General features: G+C 41.3%; 1 protein-coding gene across 4 annotated transcripts in view; it reads right to left on the bottom strand.

Moving 5' to 3' along the window:
- Positions 1–13,392, bottom strand: part of CACNB4 (calcium voltage-gated channel auxiliary subunit beta 4) — a 278,577-nt gene that overhangs the window by 148,671 nt on the left and 116,514 nt on the right. For 2 of the 4 annotated variants that reach the window (XM_012457065.3, XM_012457064.3), the window contains exon 1: positions 503–812. The exons of the other annotated variants lie outside the window; for them this stretch is intronic. Coding sequence is in view for 1 of the 2 variants with exons in the window: in XM_012457064.3 (XP_012312487.1) it covers positions 503–547 (45 nt within the window). In the remaining variant the exon portion in view is untranslated. Of the gene's footprint in view, positions 1–502; positions 813–13,392 lie in introns of those variants that run through there. 4 annotated transcript variants of the gene reach the window in all.

Here is a 13,392-nt window from a genome sequence, read left to right as displayed (position 1 = left end):
CTTGTATCTGATTTCCTTAACAAAGAAGCAGTAGATCTGCACTGTTTGTTTGGCCAGAAAGTACATAATAATACAGCTATAGCTCAGGAACTTCCATTCATGCTAGCTCAACAAACATTGTGTATTATATAATGAATGAGGCTTTTCTACGAACCCTGCTATTGGAAAACACAGGCACTTTCTGCACAGTTTAAACCAGTCTACAAGGAGCAGTTACCCCTGGTGAGATCAGACGTGGACCCGGTAAGGTATAAATTCAAGCAGCCTACACTCTTAGATGCTTTGCCATCGCCCTCATTTCTTTATTGCTTGACAATAAATAATTTCAGTTACCTATAAACTACACAGAGAACATTTACACAGCAGTCAGCAAGCCCCAGAATGATGTTAGCTTTCTGCTCCATGTTCCCTGCGTTGCCTAAGAAAGGGAGGGGGGGTGGAGGGGATAGTGGGAGGAGGAAGAGGAGGAGAGAGGGAATTAGCTATCTATGAAAATACTTACAGCCTCCGAGTCTTCAATTCCATGCAGGTACAAATTGTCATACATGGAGGTCTGATAATCCAGAGCACCTCTTTCAAGGCAAAAACAAAATTGCTGCAGAAACCACAGCTAGAGCTTAAAGAGAAAAGGCCTGTTTGGGAAAACTGCACCTGCCTTATCAATTCCTGTGGATTTACCAGGCAAGATGGTATTCATTCACATCCCACAGGGTGAGGTTATCCCCAGAGGCAGTCCAGACCTGGCATTTTATCTGCCTTCCCAGTACAGAGCACAAAAAGCAAAACCCTTCCTCAACCACAGACTGGTGACTGAGCTAGGAAAGCGGCCTCTGATTGGCTCGGCTTCCCTGCTTCAGTCAGCTGAAGAGCGTTCCCTCGGAGAGTGGAGCATCCTACCCAGCAAAGAGCCGCTTCCTGTTTCGCCTGTATTGTTAGTTCTACAATAAACACTTATCAATATCCAAACGGCTGTGTGGAATGTTTGGAAAGGCAGACTATTGAATACTCCAAACACAACTGCTCATCTTCTTAATTAAATTCACAATTGGAGAGGGGAGCAAAGGGAAGAGTTTATTTTCAGAGAATATCATGTAAAGACAGGTAAACAGATACTAATCTCATCCAGCATCTGTAATTAACAGATGTGTCTAAGTCAAAAGGGCAATGAGTCATAAAATTTTTTTAAGCCCAAGGTGAAGAAAAAAATGACTAGAATAAACAGATGGTAAGATTTCTTGTGGGAATTTCTGTAGTAAAAGTTTTCAATATTCTCACTGGCATCTCTCTGCCTCACTGGTAAAAATACAGTTCTGTGTCCCAACTGGTGAAGTTTGAAAAGGGAGCCAAAAACCTCTCAACTTTTAGATGCAAAATTTTTAATGCTCTTCAGTTGAATTTTTTGATCAACTTTAAGCAACAGCCAATGTTTTCATGTAAATTCTTCATCACCTTCCCATGCATAAATCTTTAATGATCCTGAAACAGCATTGATCTTTTCTCCAAAACCCAAATAGAAATGTCCTGCTCCCTTCCCCTGCTGCTGCCACACCACAACTCAGGTTGACCTAGGACAGGTCCCACATTGCAGCAGCCTGGCATGGAGTTTCTCTAGGTACTTAGAGCTTTCTGGTCAACCAATAAGAAAAAGCTACAGCTTTGAAACAAGAAAGCTTTATAGCCCACTCTAAAAGAAGCCAGCTAAGTTCAGGGGACAAAGAAGCTGATGAGGAGCAAAGAACATATTTTAGAGAAGCTGCATGACTGACTGGGTAAGTCATGACCCAGAAACTCAGAGGCTCTGAGTCTCCTGTATCAGCTTCGCCACTAATTGGTCAGATGACTCTAGACCAGTCAGTCACCACCTCGATGAGCTCTGGTTTCTTCACCCGCCAAAATGAGGTAAGACATAACTTAGGAAAAGAACTCTGCAAATCTAAAGTGCAACATAAACACTTACCATTGAGAAGCTGCTTTGTCAGCCACAAGGCATTGGCTGCAGTTCATGGGAGCTCAGCACAGGAGTAACTGGCTGGCCTTGGACCTAGGAAAGGAGACCTGTCCTTCCAGCCAGTAGCTCTGAAAAGCGTAACTCTTAAAGGAACAAACCTGAGTCAAAAATAATAAGCAACACAAGGGCTACAACTGCTGAGCAGAGCACAGTTCTTCCAGGTCTGTGCTGACCCGTTCATGTCTTTCCATTAGAGTTGCACACCTTGGGAGTGGCATCAATACTCAGTCCGCTTCCAAATACAAATGATGACCAGGAGACTCTGCTGTCCTTCAGAATCCCAAAATGGTAGAGGTCATACAAATTGTCACCTCTGAGACTGTGCCCCCATGGAGGGAGGACAGCAGCAGAGGATGAGTGCCGTCAATGGGATTCCATAGAGAGAAACCCAGTGCTGGCTCTACCTGTCAACAAGGATGCATGTCGGAGCAAGTCCCTGCCAAGGAGGAACCTCGGTTCCCTCCCCCATACAACAAGAGGACCAGATCAAAGGGCTGCTGTGCTCAAATTCATAGGTCAGACTCTTATTTCAACTAACTCTCTAATACAGCCAGACGATATTTCAGCCAGAATCAACAGAAAACTGAGACAAGAGGGTCTCTTTTTCTCTTAAATTCTCCAGACCATTTCCCTACTTTACCACTTCAAATGCAAGTATAGGTATTCCCCAATTGTGTTAAAATGGACATCTAAATTAAGGGGAGAAGACAGAGGCAGCCCACATTCACAATTCACCAAGATGAGAGAAATTGTTCCCAGTTGGAGAAACTATATAGCTCAGCTCCTCTGTGGATGGCTGCTGTGGAGTGCTCTCTATGGCCAATCTGAGGCCCTAAAGGAAGTTTTAAAGAGCAGGGGCTCACTTTACAGTACCCTAATGCATGCATGCAGTCAGTGACTGGAGCAGGATGTTAGCAGGGAGGCACTGGATCTCATACCAGCCTGTGGTTGCCACTACACCCAACCCCTCTAAGAACAGATGTGAAGCAAGGGCAGCCTGGCTCTGCCTGCTTCCCAGGAAGTCAGAAATATGCTGGACTCAGCATCACAAACTGTAAGAGGTGGGAGAACACCAAGAGTCACCTTAGCTGGCCCTTTCAGCTCCTGGAAAGGTTCAATTGCTTTATTCAAAGCCTTATGTCCTATACTGGAGTGTTCCTTCCCCACTTCCTCCTTGATACAGTTTTCAAGATGAGGGGCAGTAGGTGTGTTCCCAAGAGGAATCTGGTGAAATAGAGAGAAGTCACTTTGGTGGGGAAACTCCTATTTTTCTGACCCCTTTCCATTCTAAAAAGTTATCCAATCAGAAGTCATTTTGTTCACCCACAGATGATAACTAAAAATCAGATCACAGGTTGGGGAGTCTTCTCTGAGAGTCTGGATCTACACAGAATCAGCACCTCACCTGTGAATCACCTAACGGTTTCAACCCAATACTCGGGCTGATCCTAGAGTTCCAGAGGAACCCCAGTGAGACACTCAGCTCTGAACCTCCACAAACGAACTCTAAGAAGTTCCAGAAAAGTGAGCTCAGAACTCTAGAAAGATCTTAGAACTGACTATCTCTGTTCCAAGATTCTCTAAACTGAGACCAGGCTGAGAAGTAGTGAGAGGTCCCTGGGAGCTTCCCGGCCTGGTTCAGATCACCTCCAGTCCCCAGCTTTTAGTAAAAGGATCTAGGGATTCCAGCAGGTTCAAGTTCCTAGGGCCAGATTTCATAATTCACTGCAGCAGGAGGTGAAAAGCAACCAAGACACTGGCACCCTCTTGGTTTTGACTTTAACAGTTCTCCAGTTGAATGACGGTCAAGAAGATGAAAGAGAAACCACCCATTTCTGGCCTACTTCTCCCACCTGAGGTTACAACGAGGACAAGTCTTGTGTTGGTGCTTCCCAGGAACCCACCTACCTGTCATTACTGAGTAGCCTCCAAAACTACATAGCCTCCAGGAGGCTGCCTCCAATTCTGAGGTTGCCCTGCTGAATGTGTTTCTGACCCACCTCTTTTCCAGTTATCTCTCATTATGATCAACCCTTCAAAGTCAAAACAGCCTATGAAAAAGCATCGTCTGTATGATTCTGTGTTTATAAATGCCACGTGATTCATGATGGGGAAGGTGTCCTTGCAATTAACAAATGCCTCAACTGAGCTCAGTTTAGTGGAGGAAATGGCATGGCCCTCAACAAATTAGAAAAGCTCTATTTTGTATCACAAGGTAACATTACTTTCAGTTAGTTTTCATGGACGTCAGACTTAGGGATATAAATGTATGTCCCTTTTCCTTACCCAGTGCTGGGCTTTGTCATAGAACAAACCCATGAAATTGACAGTAGAGTACAAGGGACAAGTATTTCTGTTTTCCATTCGTTTGGACAGAGAAGAGAGAAAAGCCAAAAGTGAGATGATCAGCTATGAGATTTAGACAGCCATGATCAAGACAACCAGTGCAGATTTTGAAGCAAAAGGCAATTTTGATTCTAATTTTCCACCTAAATTTCTTGGGAATTTAACTTTTCAAAGCTGATGTAGCTATGGGTTCTGTAGCAGAACGGCAAGAGCACAGAGAAGAGACAAAGGGATAACGCTCAGCCTCAGCCAAGGCTAGCCCTCTTGTTGGCTGTATGGGCTAGAACAGAAGCCCAAGGTCTTTGTTTGCCAACTCAGCCTTGGGAATTATTTTGCTCTTTGTTTTTGTTTAAATTTTACTAAGTGACTACAATGTCCCAGATGACTTTTCTCATCTTCCGCTCTGCAAGTAATACCACTCCACTCCTTTGCCTCTAGAAATCTGTGTGGCATTCCAAGAATGAATATCATACCCCTGTTTCCTCCCTGGAGTCCATCAGATAGGTGGTAGCAACAGGGCAGACAAGGGAATGAAAGCAAAACAAACACAAAACTACAGGCACTAGATTCCAATTCTAGTACCCTCTGCTGTAGTTCTCTGAGGTTGAACTTAGACCTCATCACCTAGGCTGGCACGTCCTGAGTCTCTCAGGGCCCCATCTATACCATGGAGATAATAGTTTTGAAATTAGTGAGTTAAGATATGAAAGATATATAGGAGGCAGCGTGGAAGAATTGGCCTTTTTAATTTTTTTAAGGCCAGTAGTATGGAATCAGGGAAGTTCACATTGCTCCAAGCACCCCATGCACCTGTGTGAATGGTCCTCCCTGTGATGTGTAACAGGAATACCATGAACCAAGGTGGTGATGAGCAGGGACCCTGGAGCCAGTTGCCTGCATATCCCAGCTGTGCCACTTCCCAGCAGGGTAACACTCAGCAAGCTACTCTGCCTTCCTGTGCCTCCATTTCCTCACTTACAAAATGAGGATTCTATCAAGAAGACTGCGCGGATTAAAAGCTTGGTCTAATAAAATGCTCGGATGGGTGCCTGGCACCAACAGTGCTCCACAAGCACTGGGCTGCTGTGGTGATTCTCATGCTGCCTCCTATGTATATTTCATATCTTAACTCATTAATTTCAAAACTATTATCTCCCTGGTACAGATGGGGCCCCAAGAGAGTCAGGACGTGCCTAACTAGGTGGTAAGGTCTAAGTTCAGCCTCAGAGAACTACAGCAGAGGATACTAGAAGTGGAATGTATTGTCTGTAGTTTTTTGTTTTGTTCTCCGCCTGGGCTCTGGCCTGAAGCCCTCGTGCCCCTGCCTCTGGGATGGGATTCCTAACCCTTGCCCCTGATGCTGCCCTGGTCCTCTCAATCCCACCTGAGTCTCGGGTCTCAGCCACCAGAGCTGAGCCCAGCATCCTGCCTCCTGCTGCCCTCCTACCTTCATGCCAGCTCCTGCTGGCTGCCTACCTGCTCTATCTGGCCAGGCTGACTGCTGCTCGTGCCAAGGCTGTCATGCTTGCCCAGACCTCCTCCACCTCCTGACAGCTCCCCTGCCCTCAGCCGCCCCACTGAACTCTGCATCTTTCCTCTGTACCTGGGTGTACCCAGGGCTCTCCCACTGGCCTCCTCAATCGCCCGGCCTCTTGCTCCATCACCCCCTACCAGCCACTCCTGAACCGTTCCACCCTGTCACAAACCACTGCCCAGAACACTGTCCCCATGGAAATCCTGTAACCAGATGCTATGCTGGTTCATGCCAAAGAAGCAAGAAAAGCAGTGAGAAACAAGCAGAGACAGGGATAAAGAGGCAGAGACAGAAAATCCTAGAGACGCGCAGAGGAAGAGTGAATATATGGACCAGCTCCCCTCCTCCCTGCCACTCTCGATGGCTTCAGGAAAAATAATACTTCATAATTCATAAGACAGTGAGTGTAGGTAAGGTAAAAAAAAAAATTCCCATGGCCTATTCAACTTGCCAGAAAATGACAGATCCCTCCCCATGATTGATGTATTACTCAGAAAGCTCTCACTTTCTAAAATTTCAGTTAAAAAAAAAAAGAGCCAATCTTTTGGAAAAAACATTCCATAAAGCCACAATTTTCATGAATGCGACACAACTTTACTTTCCACTGTTCTCCAAAATGAACCTAGGACACTAGTTCAGCTGGTCACCTTCCTATTGCCTGTATATCATTTAGCTGATACTACTATCAGTGCTAATATACTAACGACAGCTTCGAATTGTTGACTGGTCCACATTCAAAGAGAGACTGGAATGTGAAGATCATCGAGACATGATGGCATCTCCCTGGGGACAGACAGGGATGGCGTGGCAGCAACACTGGAGATCCCGAAGACAGAAACTGAACAAAGGAGAGGGTTGCAATCAAAGTGTTCACATTTTGAGAAGCTCTGATGAGAGCCAGAGAGTAATTTGATTCCTTATCTGCAAAGCTTCAGCAGGAGTGGGAGGCAGGAAAGGGGGAAGGAAAGGAACAGTGTCGCTCACGGAGCAGGGCAGAAATGAATCAGCCACCAACTTACTACTCAGCCTTGGGCAAACCACCTCCTCAAAAGGTGGGACTCCTTCAGTTCCATGACTCCAGATTTGCTGTAAAGAGTAAACAAAACTGTTTAACGTAAAATTAGTTAAACTTTGTTTTCTATTTTGTTACTGCTTTTAGGTAACAATTTATGTTTTTTCCCTCCCAGGAGTTTTTCTCTCTGATTTGATAACATGATTAGTAATAAACATCCATAAATGCTTGTTTAGTGCCTAGTATTTCCTCTAAACAAAAATCAGTTAGCTCCAATTCAAAGTCTTTCAATGGCCTCCCACTGAAAAACCCAAATCCTTAACAAGGTCTATTGTGCAGTGTGGCCCTAACACTTCTCTTTTCACAGCCCTTATTTTGCATGCCTTTCCCCTTCACTCTCTCCAAGCTGTCCTTCTTGGACACATCACACCCCTTCCCACCACTGGGCTTTGTTGCTTCTGAGCCCTTTGCCTAGAACCCCACACCTCCTTCGAGTCCACCCACATTAGCTTGCATTAGTGCAATTGATGAATTAATAGCTGTCTCTTAAATGTGAGTTCTGTGGGGAGAGAGACCCGGATATCTTTTTACACACCATTATATTCCCACTGCCTAGCACATGGGCTTTCCACAAATACGTGAATAATTCATGATGGCCCTGAGCTCCTTGGCTCCCTCTGCACTTTGGTTGACAAAACAGCATAGTGACTGGCAAAAGAGCTCACAAAGTGAAATGTGTAGTTTTTTAGAGCTAAGGAAACCTAGAACATAAGTATCCCTAGAGGGTCCCTACCAAACTGTCCTCATGCCCTGATTGGGACACAATAGTCCTGTTCAGATTCAGATTTTTACAAACTAAATAATCTAGTATGACATAGAGTTGTTTTAACAGAGTCTTTATTTCAAGGGAAACATCATTTATAATGCATTGATGGAGTTTTTGGTTCTTGTTTTTTTGGTTTAGAGGACAAGACCCCATGATCTTTCCTACTTCATACTTTGCACAAGATGTCCCCTCTGTTGGGGAGGCCGCCTTCACTCTGTCCCCTACCCCTGACTACTTCTATTTGGTGAACTCATTCCTTCTTTAAGGTCAAATGTAAATGTCACTAACTTCCCCAACCTCTCAGACATTAGCCAATCCTTCTCCTATACTCTCATAACACTCTATCTCCCATACCTCTACCGGTGGGCAAATCACATAAGTGTAATTCTTTCATTACAAGATGAACAGCTCAAGAGCAAGAACGATGTCTTACTCAGCTTCACATCCCACATGCTTCATTCCCTAGAAGATCCTCAACAAATATGGGTGACAGGAATTGAACAGCAAACATGAAAAGAAAATTCACACACTGTGAGCCTTGATGTCCTTGCCTCCATTATAATGCATGCAGCCTAGTCTAGTAGATATTTGAGGCCTTAGAGTCAGTCAGCGAGCCAAGGAATCTGTGAGGTCAATTTCAGAGCTGCTGTGGATTTAGAAAACAAACACAAAATGGAAACTGCTGTCAGGGATTCAGGTCTGAATGGAACTCCTGTCGGTGGTGGTGGCTTTTCTTGGGTGGAATCTATGGGAAGAGAGGATATTGGTAGATAATGGGTAGGTGGTAGTATGAAGGTCCTGGGGTATTTTCCTCAGAATATATTTTTGGAGAAACATGTATTACCTTTGAAAGACTGTGCTGAGCATGTATCCCTTAAAGGCAGGAACTATGTTTTATTCATCTTGTCAATATACCCCTCTCTGATGCAGTGCCTATTACAATAACTTAAAAATAGTTGAAGTTTAATAACTACATTGCAAAAAGCCAGCTAAGCTGGTGAAGATTATAATATAATCTTCACAGTAGAGCATTCACTGAAGAAACTACATGTCTCAAGTACCAGGTACCAGGCATGCTAGAACCTCAACAAGGGAGTAGAAAAATCTAGCTGACTCTAAAATACTGCGCTTAGAGTAGCGACACTCATTCTAGATCCCTTCTGCAAGCAGATCTAAAGCTTTTAAAGTACTGCTAGACAAAGGTAGGATTGTCTCAGGCAATGGATTAGTCTAAGCCCTCAGGTTATAAGTTTTCAGTTTTTGCAACACGGTGTTAGGTCTGGAGAAAATGAAGGTTTGAGTGCACACTGCTGAACTTTGAGCGCTCTGTTATTCTAGGTGGCAGAAATGACTAAAAGCCCCAGTATTCTTTCTCCATTTCCTCCATTTAGCAATAAGCCATTCCACCTTCAATTTTAGCAAGGCTAAAATTTTGTAAGGTTCTTCAACTGGAAACTATACCTCACAGCCTCCCTTGCAACTAGATGTGACTGTGTTCTTGACAATACAATAGGAGTGAAAGTTATGTGTCCAGTTTACACGTTACATCCTTAAAAAGGTACTGACTGTACTAACTGCCTACCATATACTCTCTTCCCATTCCTTTTGATGTGGTGCTGACGAAACAACTTCCACCGTACAGATGAGGACCTCACCTTAAGGATGAAAAGTTAATAGGATAAAGAAGCTTCTGCATTCTATATTGTTAGATGAAAGAGAAAGGCATTTCCATCTTATTTTGGCAACTTTATTTAGGGATCTCTTGTTGTAGCAGCTCAACCTGACTAATACCAGCTATAAAAGTAAAAATATTGAGTTCATTAGAATAGGAATAAAGGCAACCAGAGAAATAGATACAGAAGGTAAGAACAGGTCTCAGAAAAAAAAGACCTCACCAGGTTATATCATTTCTTCTAATTTTCCTTTCATGAAATGCTGACAACCCAAGATAGTGGCATGGGACGGCAAATCTCCACCTAAACCCATCATCCCCATTAAGAACAGAACACTGCTATGCACATGTTAGCCTGCTTACTTTCTGAAACCAAAGACTAGGAAACAAAACAAAACATTTGTGAACTAAAAACACATATACAGATAAACTGCCAATTTTACACAGCTTTTTCAAAGGCCAAATAAATTCGAAGAAAAATCTTCAACTCTATTGAGTTTTTGAGCATAAGTAGATCATTACAAAGAGAAAAATATCTACCACCTTTTAGCCAAGTCCATTAGTAATTCCTCATGAAGATTTGGATTTTTGATATAATTTCTCTTAGTCCTCAATCTGTTTGATCATTTCCTTTGCAGTACTGGATGGAAAATTAGTTGGAGCACTGAGTAAAAAGCCTTTCCCCAAGAGGCACAAATGGAAACAAACTGAATTACTTGATCTAAATGCCAATTCTCAGAAGTGATTCTTGCATCAAATATTCAAGGAAAATAACAATCATCTACATAGAAAACAATATAAATTTGCAGACAAATAATAAAAATAATATACATTGGTATAGATAGAAAATGGAGAATGTAAAAAAAAATCAATGATCTCTTATATTTGTAGGTATGTCTCATAAGTCCAAAAGTATTTTTAAAAAAAGTTAAGTATATAACTTTGGTCACACACACACACACACACACACACCCACCCCAGGGCTTTGCAAGTTGTTTAATAATGTACTTTTCTTCATAACAGAAAATGAACTCTCACATTTTTAAGATAGATTGAAGAATTTAAAATAGCAAGATCCAAATAAATCTTTCACAGCCACGTATCTCATAGCACCCCTACAGTCAGTGGATTTCTGAACTTTGTGTGGGAGAGTAAGCTGTAAACACTACCCGATTCTCTGGTCTTGTGTATCTCAGAAATCCATTCTCTTTTAAACTGAGAAAGACAACAGTATCACAATTTTCAAAAACACTAGTTTTTAAAAAATTACTTATAGTAGCTCCTTCCTTTAAGTTATTCTTTCAACATCAAATTAGCTTTAAATAAATGTGCAACACCACAAGATAGTAAAGTAATAACTAGTTGGTCCAGAAGCATTATTGAATCATAATGCTCTCTACATTTCTTGGGCTCCTCTAACCAGACATTGAAACCTACAAACTGCTTGAACACGCAACTGTTTTAACATGGTTTGGAAATGCTAACATGCAACAAAAGAGATAGTAACAAACACAAATAGTCCATTCCAAAAACCAAGGGGAAATTCATAAATACATTGTTACGGCTCTAAGCAGGCATTAGGAAAAAGACTATTGTTAGTAATCAGACTTACCTAACTTAATAAGAAATTATGACCTTTTCTCAATCAAGTACCTTTTGACCTTTCCATGATAATCTTGACTAAAAATGACAATGTCAGGCAGATGGCCTGTGGACCTCAACTAATACAGGTTCACTTTTGAAAGAGATATCTTCTAGAATATTAACATGTTAACCAACACAGCAACTTTGGGAATCGTTATCCTATCACAACCAAGCTTATCAACTTCTAAAGTTTGGGAAGAAGAACAAAAGTCCCAGAAGAAGAAAGTAATTTCATAACCGGTAGAGTCATCCATTTCCTTTCACATTCAGCCTTTGATAGTTGGATTATTTCATTTGACCATATACTCGATGAACATAAACGAATCATGAAGATCCAAAGGGTTAGGAAATTTTAGGAAATTCTAAAATCACACAATTCTGAAGCCATAAGAGAATTGATGAAATATATTTTTCATTACATTCATCGTCCATCAACTTGCCTCCTGCCACCTCTACAACGTACTTCTCATATTTCATATTTCAGCCACTCATTACACTTTCCTCAAAACACATGCTTACGATCCAGCTTCCTGTTTCTTCTTATGCTTGAAAACAACTTAAGCATTTTTCTGGTCTACTGAAGTTTTCCCTCAAATCTCTTCCCTTCACAGATCCATTCCCCTGTTTGAGATCTTCCACAGCCAATTCTTCCACAAAATATTTGCCTTTAAAGCATTTCTCATGAGTGTATCTTTTTTGCTGATTATAAAAGTAAAATATATTTTTTAAAAAATGGTACTGTAGAAAACTTGGAAAATTCAAAAGAGTACAAAGGCAAGAATTAAAATTTGTAGTCTTACTGCTAAAATATGGTTACTGTTGATACTTTGGTCTTTTTCTATCTTTGTAGGCATTTTGTTTTACATCTAGAATATGCTATATGTAAACTTTTGCATTCTGTTAGCAATAACAAGATAAGTGTTCCCCCGCATTACTAAAAACTCCTCATAAACGTAATTTATTACAATTACAAACTATTGCAACATATGGATGTACTTTGCAGTTTCCATTGTTTTGCTCATATAAACAATGCTGGAAGTTCAGATTATTTTCTTGGGCTAGATCCCTATATATCCTTGCAGTTCAGATTATTTTCTTGGGCTAGATCCCCATATATCCTTGCATCAAAGTATATGAATGTTTTCAAGCCTCTTGATCACATTGCCAAAGGCTGTACAGAAAAATTCTGGCAGTTTACATACCTATTAGCTCAATGTGAAATGCTAGCTCTTAGCTTTATCACCAGCAATGTGACAAGGAGGGACCTAAGGGTCTAATTTTTTAATCTGTTAATTTGATATACAAAAAGTAGAATCCCACCGCTGCTTTTTCTTCTTTTTTTCTTGTCAACGAACAAGAATGTGAATATACATAACACTGCATTTTTTCATAAGTATATTTAACCTACTGTGTCTGAGTGAGGAATGTCCATTCACATCTAAATAACAGAGACTGTGATGTTCTTGCCTCTAATCTCCTTTTGGAAACTCTTACGATATTGGCACCTAAGGTAATGGCTCTTGACAACAGCAGAAAATCTGAATCACCTGTGGAGCTTTCGAAAAATCCATTTACACTCCAAAAACTCAAGCTCAGTAAAGGTTCTAGTATCTATATTTTCTAAAAATTCCAAAATCATTCTATTAGGCTAATGAATGAGACGACTGAGCTACAACTACCATAGTTAGATATCCGGTCTGGTGGATAAAACAGCTGCTACATGTACTTCCTCAGGCATATGAAGAAGAGCATTATTCCCTAAACTATCATTGTGCTGTATGGTACTGACCTTACATCTAATAAAGCACTTACTGACCTTGTGTGATCTACTTTCACAGAGTGACACAACAGTGCCCATTGCTGTTAGTCTCATTTCTAAGAATGCTCTTGTTTCATATGATAAGAGAGTAATCTAAACACTGATATGCCTTTTATTTACATACTCAGCAGCTGGCAGAAATATTTATATAGTAGATAGAATAAGCACCTGGTTTGAATTTCCAAAATGGCTCTTTCCAACTCAAGGAGAGTCTCTGTCTATATTTTATGGGTCAGTGATAAGTGTTCATATTATTATTTACCAATTTATGGTGAGGTTTACCAAGATGTGAAATCTCAGCTAACCCTTCAACCCACTCCCAATCCCACTCCCATCTCTAAACCACCAATTATTCCACCCCATATTATTAAGCACCATATTATAATCATCTATAGCTATTGATATTGAGGTCACATTTAGCATAGTCATCAATCTCATATAACCTGGGCTTAGGAAGTACCCTTGTCTCACTTTCAGAGCTAGGTTAGTTAACATTCTAATAAAGAAAAATATAGAGAGAAAAAAGAAGGC

The sequence above is a fragment of the Aotus nancymaae genome, unplaced genomic scaffold (genome assembly GCF_030222135.1).
Source record: "Aotus nancymaae isolate 86718 unplaced genomic scaffold, 86718_ANA_hifiasm-v0.15.2.pri h1tg000029l, whole genome shotgun sequence".
NCBI classification, from domain to species: domain Eukaryota; kingdom Metazoa; phylum Chordata; class Mammalia; order Primates; family Aotidae; genus Aotus; species Aotus nancymaae.
The sequence above is the reverse complement of the archived record's forward strand: the minus strand, read 5'-3'. Positions and strand labels throughout refer to the sequence as shown.